General features: G+C 36.9%; 1 protein-coding gene across 2 annotated transcripts in view; it reads left to right on the top strand.

Annotated features, from left to right (window-relative positions):
- The window catches only part of HS2ST1 (heparan sulfate 2-O-sulfotransferase 1), a gene marked incomplete at its 5' end in the record, with an annotated part of 184,560 nt that overhangs the window by 150,206 nt on the left and 18,459 nt on the right, over nt 1–15,895 (top strand). For both annotated transcript variants that reach the window (XM_082666324.1, XM_082666325.1), the window contains one exon: nt 4,091–4,176. In XM_082666324.1, the coding sequence (XP_082522450.1) occupies nt 4,091–4,176 (86 nt within the window). The remainder of the gene's footprint in view (nt 1–4,090; nt 4,177–15,895) is intronic.

The following is a 15,895-nucleotide window of genomic DNA, read 5'->3' as shown; positions in this document are numbered from 1 at the left end:
TGATACTACTAGCTTTGTTCCTTTTTGCCTCTCACTTTATCGTTCATTAGTGCCAAGTATCATAGTCAGTAAGAATCTATAAAATGAACTGAGTAAAAGCTTGCTCACCTGATCTGCATTTTCCCCTACTCCTCTCTATTCCAGAGCTTTATCTCAAGGTCTTGGGCAGAATGCACCACTGTAGAGGAAAACCAGAAGAAACACTGAGAGACAAGTGGTACAGAAGAGGCGAGAAGGCAGAAAATGACAGGGCAGGAACTGCAGCTAGACTGGTGAAAGGGAACAAGTGAAGATGAAGAGAGAGGAGGGTAGGGAAAACTCTGGAGAACTAAGAGGATAAATATTAAACATGGCTAAAAGGAGAAGTGGCTAAATTAATACTTTGAAAGGAAAATGTTAAAAAAATACTGTTCTTCAAAGAGGATTAATTAGATCGTTATGTCCTTGCAGATCACTTTTGAAGAGGAGATTAGGATGGTGTAGAATTTCAGTTGTATGTAAGTGACACTTCTAAATGCTCAGGCCATTCTCCAGATGAGTGTGAACCACCACTTTAACTTATTGACAACATTTGTTTGCTTAGCACTTTTTTCTTTCCTGTGAAGTAAATCTCAGCTCAGCATCTTTTTGATTTATTGCAAATTGTAAATCAGCCACAGCTTTATTAATGAGACTTTAGCAGATTGCCTGAGTTAAACGTTGATGAGATGAAAGAAAAAACATACAAATACATATATATTAAGTACGTAGCCTTCAGTATTCTCTCAGCTGGAGATTAGAGAAAGATTCTGTGGGTTTTGGAGACAGCAATAATATAGTGTAGAGAATAACCCACTGAATTTATGTCAGAATTAATTTAGTAAAATAAAATTCAAAGTCCTACAGAGTCATTTAGACTGGATCTCTTAGGTTTGACCAGCAGTGTTCAACCCCTGAGGTTACCCAAGACAATGAAAAGGCAAGAGTAAGTCAGCGAGCATTGTTGAAAAAGGGTTATTCAGTATGAGCAATATGAGAGTAGTGAGCAGGGCGGATTGGAAGTTGAGATTATAATGAATGTAATGAGGAAAATAAACAATTGAGAGAGATATATCAACAGAGCTTTGAGATCTTAGAGGTTGAGGAGTTTTGAATGACTGGATCTCAGGGGTTTCCTGAACAGTGGATAAAGCCTGAAATTCTCAGTGTCCAAGTTTGTTGATCAGAATTATAGTACAAACGATATCTGTCTGCTCTTCTTTCAAATCCTTCTGGTTCCCCCCTCCCTTGTTTAAATTGGACAATAATAGATTAAAGAAATTAGCTAGTGGTATAGAAGGATGATTGGACCAAAATCTGAGGTATACGGTTCTTGGGCTTCAGTTTCTTTATCTATAAAATAACGAGTACAGGATATCCTTGGCCCTTTCACCTCTAAAATGCTGATTCTATAAACAAGAGAGTTTGAGTTTGGTGACAGCAGTAGAAGATTCATGCCTTGTTCTGTTCTGTTCCCTGAGTCCACCTGGAGGCATAACCCTTATACTTATTTTGTTACTTTTTATACTGTGCTTCTTGGCATGCTTTGGTTCTGACGTGCTTCTGGCATCACTGTGTGTGGGTAGATGGAGAAGACTGAGTACCAGGGTCATTCTGCTCCCGTCCCCCATTCTTTTTTATATATTGTGGTAGCTTATAAGATATTCTTTAAAAAATTGTTCTATTTCAGTATACTTTTTTTCCATATCACAAAAGCAGTGACTATGAGAATATATCCTTGCTAAAGAGCTTCTGTAGACCTCAGGCCTCCTTTGCAGGTGCTGCGGAAACAAGCTTCACGTTGATAAAACCAAGAGCTAGGTCCTGGGCCCACACACGCTAAAGTCGTGTTCCTTGGTGTGGCCCATTGACCTGGCCATCACGTGGAAACTTGTTAGAAGTCCAGAAACTTGGGCCCCACTCCGGACCTTCTGAATCAGAATCTGTGTTTTAACAAGAGTCCCAGATGATTCATTTGCACGTTGAGTTTGGGAAGCCCGGCAGCAGTCCAGATCTCATCCAGCTTCCTGGGCTCTTCACCTCACATCGAAGGACACATGAAGTGTGTCTTTAGGAGGATTTAGTTTGATCTTGACTGTTCTTTGGAAGGGTGGAGGAAAAAAGAATACTTGAAGTTTACACCTAAGTCTTTCATCACAGTGTACTATGATCCTCTAACATTTGGCTTATATAGCACAGTTTTGTCAGACTTCAATCTGGCGTCTCCTTTCATTTCCCTCTTACACCATCACATCCATATTAAATCAGCTTCTGGAAAATAGAGCTGAGTTGTAAATATGTCTTAAGCACCCTTGAACCATCACCTACCATTCCTATTCTCTTTGCCTTCTATTTCTCCCTCATTTGGTGCTGAAATACTGAAACTGATTTTCATGGAATCAAAAGCTTGTTTAATTTACCATTAAGTGAAAATTATAAGGATTTTTCATATTCAACATGTAAATTTTTTTAAGGATTCAGTTTATGGGTTATGTAATTTTTTATTTTCTGTTTCTTTTTCACTTGTCACTTGATATTTTTATTCTATTTGATGCCTTACTTGAAGAAGAAATAGGAAAGAACCTGGTAATCTCAAATCACACATTTGTTTGGCTCTTCTGTTTTGGTGGGGAAAAACTGCAAATATCTGCAAAAATATAATTGTGTATTCTCTAATGCAAAATAATTTTGTTATCTACATCCAATTTTCAGATGTTAAGGATCTGTGTGTGTAAGATAATAACATAAGATTCATTTCATTTCCCTTCTAAAAACTCCATTATTTCTCTTAGTATATGAGTTATTGATGCTTCCCCTAAAAAATAAATTCTACTTCCAGAATCTTCCATTTTTCCTTAGTTCACATCCTCCGACATAAGGTTGCTTCTGCACTGTTTCCCTACTCTGTCCTTAACAATGGGCCTTATCCAGGAGGTAGCCATCATTCATGGCTATTAACTTATTGACTGACCTGGTAAGAAGTGTGCCAGAATATCTCCATGTGACTAACTCTATTCTAAAACGTAAATGAAAGATTGATAAATTGTCAAAAGTATGTGATTGACAGTCCTGTGTGTTAGAGGCTGAGGTCACAGCTTGCAGATGCTTTCAGTGCAGCAGGGGGCACTGGGCCCCCAACCCCTCACCCATCCCCACCCTGTCTCTAGTCTTCAGAAGAGATTCTCAACCACCTACTGTTGATCATGCAGAGATTTTCTTATTAGAAATTTATACCATTTTTCTTTGAGAAATTATGTATCACTGCCTTGCAGCTGGTTTATAAAGTTCTATATTAACCAATTTTTAACATTTTAATAATATATTTACAGTTAAATAATGTTTATATTAACTAATCTTTTGTACACTTTTAATTCCAATAGATTAAAATAGTCATATTTAGATATCTTAAAAATTTTATGTGTATCACACCTCTAATTTTATTAAGCTTTTTTATCAACAAGTTAATGATATCTGCTCAAGCTTATGATATCTGCTCTTAGCTCTTTAAAGTCTTCTGTTTCTCATCCTTTCTTTAATCATTTGGATTAAGGATTAGTTGATATTTGTTATTTGTTGAGTCATTAATAAATGAGAATTTTTATGAATAACAAGTCTCTGAGAAGAAAACAGATTTGCATAGACTATCCCCATACTGAAGTGCTGCCTGCTTCACCTTGGGTGTTGGTACCCACCCTCCCTTCCCCTCCCCTCCCTTCCCCTCCCCTCCCCTCCCCTCCCCTCCCTTCCCTTCCCCTCCCCTCCCCTCCCCTCCCCTCCCTTCCCCTCCCCATATAAATGTACTCACTCTACTGTGTCGTAAATGGTTGCCTTGTGCAGTTTTGTTTTCAGGATCCTCTTTCACTCTTTTCTGAGTGTGGTGATAGTAGCTTCTCTATGATGAATTAGCAATTACAGGTCACTGCTTTCCTTAGTTGAAGCCTGTATTTCAAGCTCTGTAATTGTCAAAGTGGTGTGATTGCTTTTGAATGTCTAAATGAAAAGTATTTTGCTATCACCAAACTTCATTTTCTTTAAATTGTACTTAAATAATGAGTATGTTCTCCTTTTTTAGGTGCGCTTTGTAAAGAATATAACTTCCTGGAAAGAGATGAAACCAGGGTTTTATCATGGGCACATTTCTTATTTGGATTTTGCAAAGTAAGTTATATCTAAAATGATACACGAAAGAATGCTTTGTACTTTAGCAACCTAAAAAGGAACTAATATATTAAATTATTATGATTCTGATGTTAAAAAAACGTACTGGCTTGTGTTTGCCACTTTTAGATATGTAATTTAAATATACCTTCTAGTGTTATACTGCCCTCTAGTGTTCATAAATCGATAATTGTCATACTAATTTTAGAAATTCAAGGTACATTAAATTTAGGTAATGCCCTTTAAAATTATTTATTATTATTATATTTCTGCTTCCTGTGCAGTCAAATGACACTATTTTAGGAGAGCCCCAAGTTTTAAGCTAGAGGCCAATTAGAGTGTGACTTACCACGTCACTGACTGAGAACAGAGAAAGCAAAGGAGCCACTACTCAGTTATTGGTGCCCTAAAGTGTCTGCTTCTCAGCCAAGACACATTTCCCCTTGGGCTGCCTTGTTTTAGCTTTAAAAATGAGATATATTCTAAGGAGACTTTTCTCTTTTTCTGAGTGAATGGCGTTTTTGGGTTTTTTTTAACATCTTTATTGGAGTATAATTGCTTTACAATGGTGTGTTAGTTTCTGCTTTATAACAAAGCGAATCAGCTATACGTGTACATATATCCCCATACCTCCGGCCTCTTGCATCTCCCTCCCACCCTCCCTATCCCTCTAGGTGGTCACAGAGCACCAAGCTGATCTCCCTGTGCTATGCAGCTGCTTCCTACTAGGTATCTATTTTACATTTGGTAGTGTATATATGTCCATGCCACTCTCTCACTTCATCCCAGCTAACTGTTCCCCCTCCCCGTGTCCTCAAGTCCATTCTCTACATCTGCATCTTTATTCCTGTCCTGCCCCTAGGTTCATCAGAACCATTTTTTTTTTTAGATTCCATATATATGTGTTACCATACAGTATTTATTTTTCTCTTTCTGATTTACTGTATGACAGTCAGACTAACTCTGTATGACAGTCTGTAGGTCCATCCACCTCACTACAAATAACTCAATTTCATTTCTTTTTATGGCCGAGTAATATTCCATTGTATATATGTGCCACATCTTCTTTACCCATTTGTCTTTCAATGGACACTTAGGTCGCTACCATGTCCTGGCTATTGTAAATAGAGCTGCAATGAACATTGTGGTACATGAATTTTTGAATTATGGTTTTCTCAGTGTATATGCCCAGTAGTGGGATTGCTGATTTGTATGGTAGTCCTATTTTTAGTTTTGTAAGTAACCTCCATACTGTTCTCCATAGTGGCTGTATCAATTTACATTCCCACCAACAGTACAAGAGGGTTCCCTCTTCTTCACACCCTCTTCAGCATTTATTGTTTGTAGATCTTTTGATGATGACCATTCTGACTGGTGTGAGGTGATACCTCATTGTAGTTTTGATTTGTATTTCTCTGATTAGTGATGTTGAGCATCCTTTCATGTGTTTGTTGGCAATCTGTATATCTTCTTTGGAGAAATGTCTATTTAGGTCTTCTGCCCATTTTTGGGTTGGGTTGTTTGTTTTGTTGATATTGAGCTGCATGAGCTGTTTATAAATTTTGGAGATTAATCCTTTGTCAGTTGCTTCATTTGCAAATATTTTCTCCCATTCTGAGGGTTGTCCTTTCGTCTTGTTTATGGTTTCCTTTGCTGTGCAAAAGCTTTTATCTTTCATTAGGTCCCATTTGTTTACTTTTGTTGTTATTTCCATTACTCTAGGAGGTGGGTCAAAAGGATCTTGCTGTGATTTATGTAGTAAAGTGTTCTGTCTATGTTTTCCTCTAAGAGTTTTGTAGTGCCTGGCCTTACATTTAGGTCTTTATCCATTTTGAGTTTATTTTTGTATACAGTGTTAGGGAGTGTTCTAATTTCATTCTTTTACATGTAGCTGTCCAGTTTTCCCAGCACCACTTATTGAAGAGGCTGTCTTTTCTCCATTGTATACTCTTGCCTCCTTTATCAAAGGTAAGGTGACCATATGTGCATGGGTTTATCTCTGGGCTTTCTATCCTGTTCCATTGATCTATATTTCTGTTTGGGTACCAGTACCATTCTGTCTTGATTACTGTAGCTTTGTGGTATAGTCTGAAATCAGGGAATCTGCTTCCTCCAGCTACGTTTTTCTTTCTCAATATTGCTTTGGCTATTTGGGGTCTTTTGTGTTTCCACACAAATTGTGAAATTTTTTGTTCTAGTTCTGTGAAAAATGCCAGTGGTAGTTTGATAGGGATTGCATTGAATCTGTAGATTGTTTTGGGTAGTATAGTCATTTTCACAATGCTGATTCTTCCAATCCAAGAACATGGTATATCTCTCCATCTGTTTGTGTCGTGTTTAATTTCTTTCATCAGTGTCCTATAGTTTTCTGCATACAGGTAGTTTGTCTCCTTAGGTTGGTTTATTCCTAGGTATTTTATTCTTTTTCTTGCAATGGCAAATGGGAGTGTTTCCTTAATTTCTGTTTCATACTTTTCATCTTTAGTGTCTAGGAATGCAAGAGATTTCTGTGCATTAATTTTGCATCCTGCTACTTTACCAAATTCATTGATTAGCTCTAGTAGTTTTCTGTTAGCATTTTTAGGATTCTCTATGTATGGTGTCATGTCATCTGCAAACAGTGACAGTTTTACTTCTTTTCCGATTTGGATTCCTTTTATTTCGTTTCCTTCTCTGATTGTTGTAGCTAAAACTTCCAAAACTATGTTGAATAATAGTGGTGAGAGTGGGCACCCTTGTCTTGTTCCTGGTCTTAGAGGAAATCATTTCAGTTTTTCACCATTGAGACTGATGTTGGCTATGGGTTTGTCATCTATGGCCTTTATTATGTTGAGGGAAGTTCCCTCTATGCCTACTTTCTGGAGGGTTTTTTATCATAAATGGGTGTTGAATTTTGTCAAAAGCTTTTTCTGCATCTATTGAGATGATCATATGGTTTTTATTCTTCAATTTGTTAATATGGTGTATCACATTGATTGATTTTCGTATATTGAAGAATCCTTGCATTCTTGGGATAAACACCACTTGGTCATGGTGTAGGATCCTTTTAATGTGCTGTTGGATTCTGTTTGCTAGTATTTTGTTGAGGATTTTTGCATCTATGTTCATCAGTGATATTGGCCTGTAGTTTCTTTCTTTGTGACATCTTTGTCTGGTTTTGGTATCAGGGTGATGGTGGCCTCATAGAATGAGTTTGGGAGTGTTCCTCCTTCTGCTATATTTTGGAAGAGTTTGAGAAGGATAGGTGTTAGGCCTTCTCTAAATGTTTGATAGAATTCGCCTGGGAAGTCATCTGGTCCTGGGCTTTTGTTTGTTGGAAGATTTTTAATCATAGTCTCAATTTCAGTGCTTGTGATTGGTCTGTTTAAATGTTCTATTTCTTCCTGGTTCAGTCTCGGAAGGTTGTGCTTTTCTAAGAATTTGTCCGTTTCTTCCAGGTTGTCCATTTTATTGGCGTGTAGTTGCTTGTAGTAATCTCTCATGATCCTTTGTATTTCTACAGTGTCAGTTGTACTTCTCCCTTTTCATTTCTAATTCTATTGATTTGAGTCTTCTCCCTTTTGTTCTTGATGAGTCTGGCTAATGATTTATCAATTTTGTTTATCTTCTCAAAGAACCAGGTTTTAGTTTTATTGATCTTTGCTATTGTTTCCTTCATTACTTTTTCATTTATTTCTGATCTGATCTTTATGATTTCTTTCCTTCTGCTAACTTTGGGGTTTTTTTGTTCTTCTTTCTCTAATTGCTTTAGGTGTAGGTTTAGGTTGTTTGAGATGTTTCTTGTTTTTTGAGGTAGGATTCTATTGCTATAAACTTCCCTCTTAGAACTGCTTTTGCTCCATCCTGTAGGTTTTGGGTCGTTGTATTTTCATTGTCATTTGTTTCTAGGTATTTTTTGATTTCCTTAAAGACACTTTTTTTTTAAGTGATTTTCCTTTATAGTGATTTGCCTGAATCTGGACATAACTAACACTCATTTTCCATGTTTTTGGGGAGGCATGGGATCAAGGTATTCCTATCATAATTCTCTGAAGAAAAGTTCATAAAACAACAGGCTTACATATAGTATCCAAGCACTATGGGGCTCCCCCTAGAGTCTGTGCCGCTTTAAGTACTAATCAGAAAACTGGTCAAAAGGAATATTCTGTAAGCATATGTGGCTTGGTGAACCCATTTAAACGTTTTATGTAACACATTGAGTATCATTATAGGAAAACCTCAAATGCAGATCTTTTCCCTAATAAAACTCTGCACTAACTTCAAAAACATTAAAAATAGTTTTTTAAATTATTTAAGCTTAGACATGTTTGCTCATTCATTGCAGTAGCAGTCATGACTTCAAAGTAATACACCCTCATGTATTTGTCAACTTGAACGAGCATTCTGTGTAAAATCCAAAAATTTAATTGATATCCCACTGTCATTTTAACTTCTCAAATTTGAAAAGGAGTTGAATGAAATATTACTGATTCACATTGATAATAAATCTGAACTTTTTTGAAAAGCCTGTAATTAAAAGGAGTCTCCCAGATATTACATACATAGAACAATATATTCTTATTGCTAGTTTCTCCCACAGCACTCAACATCTTACAGTAAAGTGGTTGCTTTAAAGTTAAATGTACATTTTTCTATAAATAATTCATACAGCAATATTGAAAACATTTTATAGGCAGCTTTAAGATAAACTAATTATTTTTTCTTTACAGAGGCATTGGACCAATTTCATAAACTTCATTCATATGCATATTTTCCCTCAGGGCTGCATTATCCTTCAATTGAATGTTTGTTACCTTTTCACCTAAATGGTTTATTTTTTTTGCACACACAGCTTGGTTTCTCATACTTGAGGTTTTCATTATTAAAATAATATATTGAGTGCTTTTGCTTTGGGCAAAAGTCTTACACTTAGAATGAAGTTCTGGTGTATGCTAGGGTTTTTGCAGTTAAAAAAATATAAAGGTTCTTGGAAAGATTAATCTCATTTTTTAAATATTAACGTGAACATTTAAGGGTTTGAATATTTTCCTAATGTGTTTCATCTTATTGGAAGCAATATGTATTGTGAAAAACTTTAATAGACCTTTACAAGATGTTAAACAAATACCTTAAAAAAATCAACAGGCAGAAATGTATTTTGATGTATATAGTCACAAACTATTTTAGATGTAACTACTATCTTTTAAAATAATTTTTAGTTTGTCATACCACAAATGAGTAAGGAAGAGGAAAGGAACATCACTTTACCAATTTTTAAAATATTTTATTGTTTAAAACGTATTCTTGACTGGTGTAGTACTTTGTGGAGTCCATTAAAATACTTGCCTTCAGGAGAAAACCGTCAAATTTGATGAAAGAGATATTTAGTCACATAGCTTTTCAATTGCCTTAGCAGAAACACTAAAGAGAGTACAAACCCAGGATACCCCAGGAAACCCAGGCAGTAAGATAAAGTATTAAATAAAGTATTAAAAGTGGTTTCTAATTTAGACTGATCACTAAGAAGCACACATTTTATTTGCAAGCTGATATCGGCTCACGCTATGTTTTGGTTACAGTTATCTGTTTTGGTGTATCTGTTTTTATTCAGAACTTTAGAATAATAACAAAAATATCTTCTTGTTACATATTTGTATTCCTGTCCTGTCTTATTCCTTTTTGTCTTAACTCTATCCTTATTTTTTTAAGCACATTTCCTAGTTCTTCCTTCCATTTTTCCCTTCAGTGTTTAATTACTGGTTTTTTTAAATTGGTGAACAAACCATTTTAAAATAATGCAGATATGCTAACATCATAAATTTAGAAATTTTCCAGTGGAAAAACATTGTGTAGGTTAGACATTTTCAAATTGTCCTAGGGTGCAGGCAATATAAAGTTGAATAAGTTGCAGTTCTTGTCCTCAGTGAGTTCACTGAAACCCCCTTTTTTACTATTACTATCACTTCATTATGGTTCATTATAAACAGTGAAAATATTATAGATTATTCTCCCTTTTAAATTTATGCCACTCATTTATCAGCAGCATCTATCACTCCCATTTTGATTTTCTTCAAATTTTATACAAAAGAAAAACATTTGAACATCTCTTTCAAAAACCTTTTTCAGAACATTTTCCTTTATAAAGGATAATGTCCAGCTAAAAGAAAACTATTTTAATGCTGTTTTTGATCAGACTCTGCTGAGATTTTTTTATGATCTAGCTACCTAGGGTCATATGTCAGCATCCGGTCTTAGAAAGATATTTGGAAATTATTCTTGATCCAACGGTCAGTTTTATTCAGGTCCACGTCAGGTGTGTACCTTTGTGGTCATCCTCAGGAATGAGTATGGGTTTTCATCACCATCATTTTGGTTTCTCTGTATCACCCCTGTTGTCTTTTTCAGAACAATTGAGGTAAATCAGTAAAGAAACAGATATGTCAGGACAAGTTTGGTAGTATGTAGATTCATGTGAGATTGTCCCTTTTGCCTTGTACGTATCTGCTGAACCACTTGAAGTTTGCACCACTTTCTACAACTTTCAACAAATATGTCACAAACACTGTAGAAACATTTTTAAAGTTATTTTAATCATTGCAAGTAATATGCTAGAGTTGGCTTTTTATTGATTTGTATTACTAGCTCTTTCTGTAGCATTGATCCTGTAGATGCTAAGGAGTAATCTCTCAAGTCAGATTTCTAGTTAAATCCCCCTCAGTTCCTTCCCAGCTCAGCAGTCTCAGCCACACGACTTCAGATCTTCAGTTTCCCCATTTGTAAAATGAGGATAATTAAAGTAACTACTCCATGGGTGGTTGTAAGGATTAAATATGATAATGTAGGTGAAGCAGTTAGTTTGTGACTCACACAGAGCTGTGTTAAGCCCTTTTAAAACTCTGTCTTCATTCAGTTACCATGTTGTCTTACTGGTGTTTTCTTCTCCCTGTCTGACTCTGTGCTGGCCCTCCTTATTCCCAGGTCCTAATAAGGCATTGCTCAAGATTCTCTCTTTGCCTCCAATGTTCTCTTTTGGGAAGTTTACCCATTTTTATTTATCAAGACACCCAAGCAAGAAACTTTAGAGTCATCTTGAACAACCCTTTTCTTTGCCACATATATCTAGGCAGTCACCAAGTCTTTTGAACCTGGCTTCTTTCACTGAGCATAATGCTTTTGACATTCATCCAATTTGATGCGTGTATCAGTAGTTAGTTCCTTACTGAGTAGTAAGGAAGGAGGCACCACCATCCTTACTGTCCATCTACCAGTTCCTGGATACTTGGGTTGTTTCCAGCTTTTGGTGATTATGAATAAAGTTGTCAAAACATTTGCATACAGGTTTTGTGTGGACATAATGTCTTCATTTCTCTTGGGGAGGACCTAGAAGTGGGATTGCTGGATTGTATGGTAGCTCTGTAAGACACGGCTAAGCTGTTTTCCCAAGTGGCTTTATTATTTTGCAGTCTCACCAAAAGTGCACGAGAGTTCCAGTTGCTGTGTATCCTTACCAGCCTTCGGTATTGTTGGACCACACTCCCCCCTTTTTAAAATTTGGGCCATTTTAATAGATGAATGTTCTTTTTAAGAGATAAATAATTATTTTAAAAATCTTTTATTCTTAACATCATTATCAGTGGGACCAATAAATACCAACAGGTCATTCACTGTTTTTGAAACAAGACAATGGGAACTTACCACTAGAAGGATTTGAAGCTTTCTATGAACACTTTAGGGATAAGAGAGTCCAGAATAAATATGTACAGTCCTCCCTTGTTATTTGCAGGTTCCGTATCCACAGATTCATCCAACCATCGGTTGACCGTATAAGATATCTTTGTTCCCCCTGTGAGACTGCTGATTAACTAGAAGTGTTAAATCTGGTATGAAGCAGAAATCTCAAAGCGTTAATGCTTCCCAAAGGCTATTCAGCCCTCCTTCAGCTTCATCATCTTCCATTTAGGCTTTGTCTAGCCAGTTGACAAGGTTCCTTTCAAAAGTTCTGAGTATGCACTTGTTCTTTTAGCCATTCTTACTGTTCATTCATCCTAGGCTATACAGAGTGTGCGTGTAAGGAAATGTGCCTGGTTTGTCTCTCTTGCCGTCGTACATACATGCTGACATGGCAAGAATAAGGTTTCTTACCAACCTGCTGCTCAGATTATATTTTTTCCCTTTTGATCGCCATATAACATTGCAGATTCCTACCAAATCTGCTCTTCTCTTCCTAGGAAGATTATGTTCTAATGGGTCAATGGTAGTTTAGTTTCCTGGAGGGAAGATGGGTTTTCTACTCTTCCATCTGAGCCCTCCTGAGGAACAGCTCAGATGACTGACCAGGGTTAAAGCTGGAGTCTGCAACTACAGAACATATTTTTCCACTGGTACAAAACTACCTGTTTGGCCAAAGTTTTAAACATACAAACCTAAGAGGATGCTTGTTTCCTAACTAGCTGAGCTGAGTGGCCTGATGCTCTTTTATCATGCCTATTTTCAGTTATAATTCCTTGCCTTTATGTCTATACAGCCATATCCTAAGTTATAAATAATAGTTCTTAGCCATTTTCAGAAGAAGTTCACATAGCTTATCTCATTAAAATCATGTTTCATACATATAAGCACCGCCCAAAGCCATGCCCCAGAAAGTCATTTCCCAGACAGCAGGAAGAGTTTTCTCAAGTGCCATGTCCCCCTTCCACTTCTACTTGGTAAGAATTGCTATCTGTTCCACAGGTCAGGGGCTAGCAGAAAGCAAAAAAGAAGAGGCATTGGTAGGAGATGTTCTGGGACAAAGTAATTCCCAAGGGAATAGTTCACGTGGATCAGTGGCTAATAATGGAGATGATAAAGGAGGTTCCCAGGGAATCCCACAGTCTTAAGAATGGAGTCATTGCCCCACTGCCCTGTGCTTCCCCCTTTTAGATTCCTCTTACAAGACAGCTCTAGCAATTAAGGTAGCAACTGTGTATCCCTGATACCTCCCTACCTACCCTCTTCTCACTAGTGGGTGCACTGTCCCACAAAAAGGCTTTTGTAAGTGGCCAATTCACAACGTTCTATTCAACCTAACTTTAATATCCAACACCTATGTTTCTGACACTGAACACTAATGATAAAGCCATGAACAAGAGAGAAACAATCCTCTGCCCTCATGGAGCTTCTACCCTGATACCTAATTTGACAGTGCCGTATATTTGCAACAATACCGTTTCTTCCTTTAAAAATTTGTGAAAAATTTTTTTTACTGAATTGTTGGTTTTATAGGTTTATGAGTTGTTCAGTGAAAAAAAAATGTCCCAAGTTCTAATAAACCGACTCACGAATTTAATATAATAATGTTTTACCGAAAAGTTCTGTGTAGTTTTCAGTATTTCCATATGTACAAAGGATTTTAGTGACTTAGACTTACACTTACTTAATGATGAGAAAAGGACTAGAATTCAGAAGAGTTGACCCCTTTTTACACACAAAGCAATTTTATAGAATACAGCCTGTTTGTAAGTTAGGACTTCCTGTTCAGTTAATTTACAATAATTCAGAAGCTAAAAGAATCAAGTTATATCCAGGCACCTTGCTTTTTTCTCTTCTGTGATCTCTTTTCACTACTCATTTGCTTAAGCGTTTAGTGTAAAACATTTATAGAATGCCTGCTGTGCGTAAGACACTTATTGTAACAGGCAGAAGTAAGGGGAAAATGTGAAACTAGTTAGGTTAGCTGTGTGCTTTTTAGTGCCTTTGAAAAAATATTTTAGTAAGAAGGGAAATTTGTTATAAGCAGTTAGCTAAATTGAGGGTTTCTGTGGACAGACGAGTGAACATATGAAGACTGTCAAGAGAATAATCAACTTCCACTATCTCTTATTGAGTCATACAACTTAAGCTTACTTTTCTCATTTCTCACTGTGATTCCCAATTTTAGAGAGATTGCTAATATTTTTTTTTAATCTTTCAAATAGTACCAACCAGCGGGCAAGTATTTATGTATACCAGGCCCTGTGAAATATATAAAGGAAGCGTGAAGCACTCTGCCTACCCTCACGTGGCTCATAATGCTATTGGGGAGGAAAGACTTACAAGAGAAACGCTAGCAGGACAAGCCAAGAGTAAAACTGCCTGATAGCAATAGCTCCTGGGTGCAGGTGTCAAATGAGAGCAGATAGCACTGTATGCTGGAGTCATCAGGAAGACTTCCTAGACTTCACAAGATTTTGTTATTGCCCGCTTCAGTTTATTCCAAAACAACAGCCAATAACCTTTTTTCCCCCAGCTTTATTGACACATAATTGACGTATAACATGGTGTAAGTTTAAGGTGTACCATGTGATGATTTGCTATACACATGTATTGTGAGATGTTTACCACAATAAGGTTAGTTAACACATCCTCACCTCACATGATTACCATCTTGTTGTTGTCGCTGCTGTCGTGATGAGAACATTTAAAACCTACTGACATAGCAACTTTCAAGTATACAGTGTGTACAGTATTGTTCATTATAGTCGCCATGCTGTACATCAGATTCCATATCGTGACACTTCTCGGCTGACTCAGGAAGGCCTCCCTCCTGATACATAACGTGCTCTACAAGGCCCACGTGATCTGCACGTCTTCTACCACCACCCCCATCTCTCCACTCCCATTCTCTGTTCCTGTCCCCTTCCTGATTCTGCTGCAGCCAGATTGACCTCCTTGCTGGTCCTCAAAAATGCCTGGCACTTAGCTGCTTTGGGGCCTTCATACTTCGAAGTCTTATCTTCCTGGAACACTTTCTCCTAGATATCTACATGGCTCTCTTCTCATCACATAATAATACTGCTGCCTCCCTGGAAAACCCTGTTTTGAATTGTACTCTCCCCACTTCTCCCTATTCCATGCACTGCATCATTTCTCTCCTTAGTATTTTTACCATCTAACATATTTACTTATTTATTGGTTTATGTTCTGTCTCTCCCAAGTAGAATGTTAACTCCAGAAGGATGAGGAATTTTTCCTTTTTTTTCACTGCTGTTTTCCTAATATTAGAATAGTTCCTGGAATATATTGGATACACGAAAAGGTACTGTTTGAATGAATGAATGTAATAGAAAGAATAGGACTAGTTAAGGAAGATAGAATGAGCAAAGGCATGTAAGGAGAAATAGGAGTTGTTGGGAAGCAGAAGAGGTGGGCCTAACTGTAACAGATAGATGTTTCTTGTTTGAGGAGAGTTGAAAATAAAGTTAGATAAGTAAGGTGGAACCCAAGACATAAGGCAAGCAGACATTAACAATCAAGTAAAGGAGTTTGGGTTTGAAGTCAACATAAACAGTAGGGGTATTTCAGGTTTCTAAGAAGAGTGATCTAATAAATGAGGAAATATCAGTTTAGAATTGGTATGAAGGTAGACTGAAAGGGAGAGAGACTGGATGCAAGAAAACCAATTCTTATTATTAGAAAACCATCAATTATTGCAGTAATCCAAGCAAGAGGCCTACAAAGAGGGCAGTTGTGACAAGAAAGGAAGTGAGGAAGACAGGTCAAATCTCTGAGAAAGCCTACAAAAGAAAAAATCAGAAGGACTTGGTAACCGTGCTAAAGAAGAATAAAGGAGAGTCAGGATAACACTAAGGTTTAAGGCTGGGATAAGTGAGGATATTAGAACAGGAATCAGCTAGACAATTCTAGGATCTGCAAGGGTGGCTAAAGTATACTCCTTCTGTGTTCCTCCAACTCTCTATCATTCCCTAAGGAAATAATGCTGAAG

The sequence above is a fragment of the Grampus griseus genome, assembly GCF_964374135.1.
Source record: "Grampus griseus genome assembly, chromosome: 1".
NCBI lineage: Eukaryota > Metazoa > Chordata > Mammalia > Artiodactyla > Delphinidae > Grampus > Grampus griseus.
This window is presented reverse-complemented; position numbering and strand designations above follow the sequence as displayed.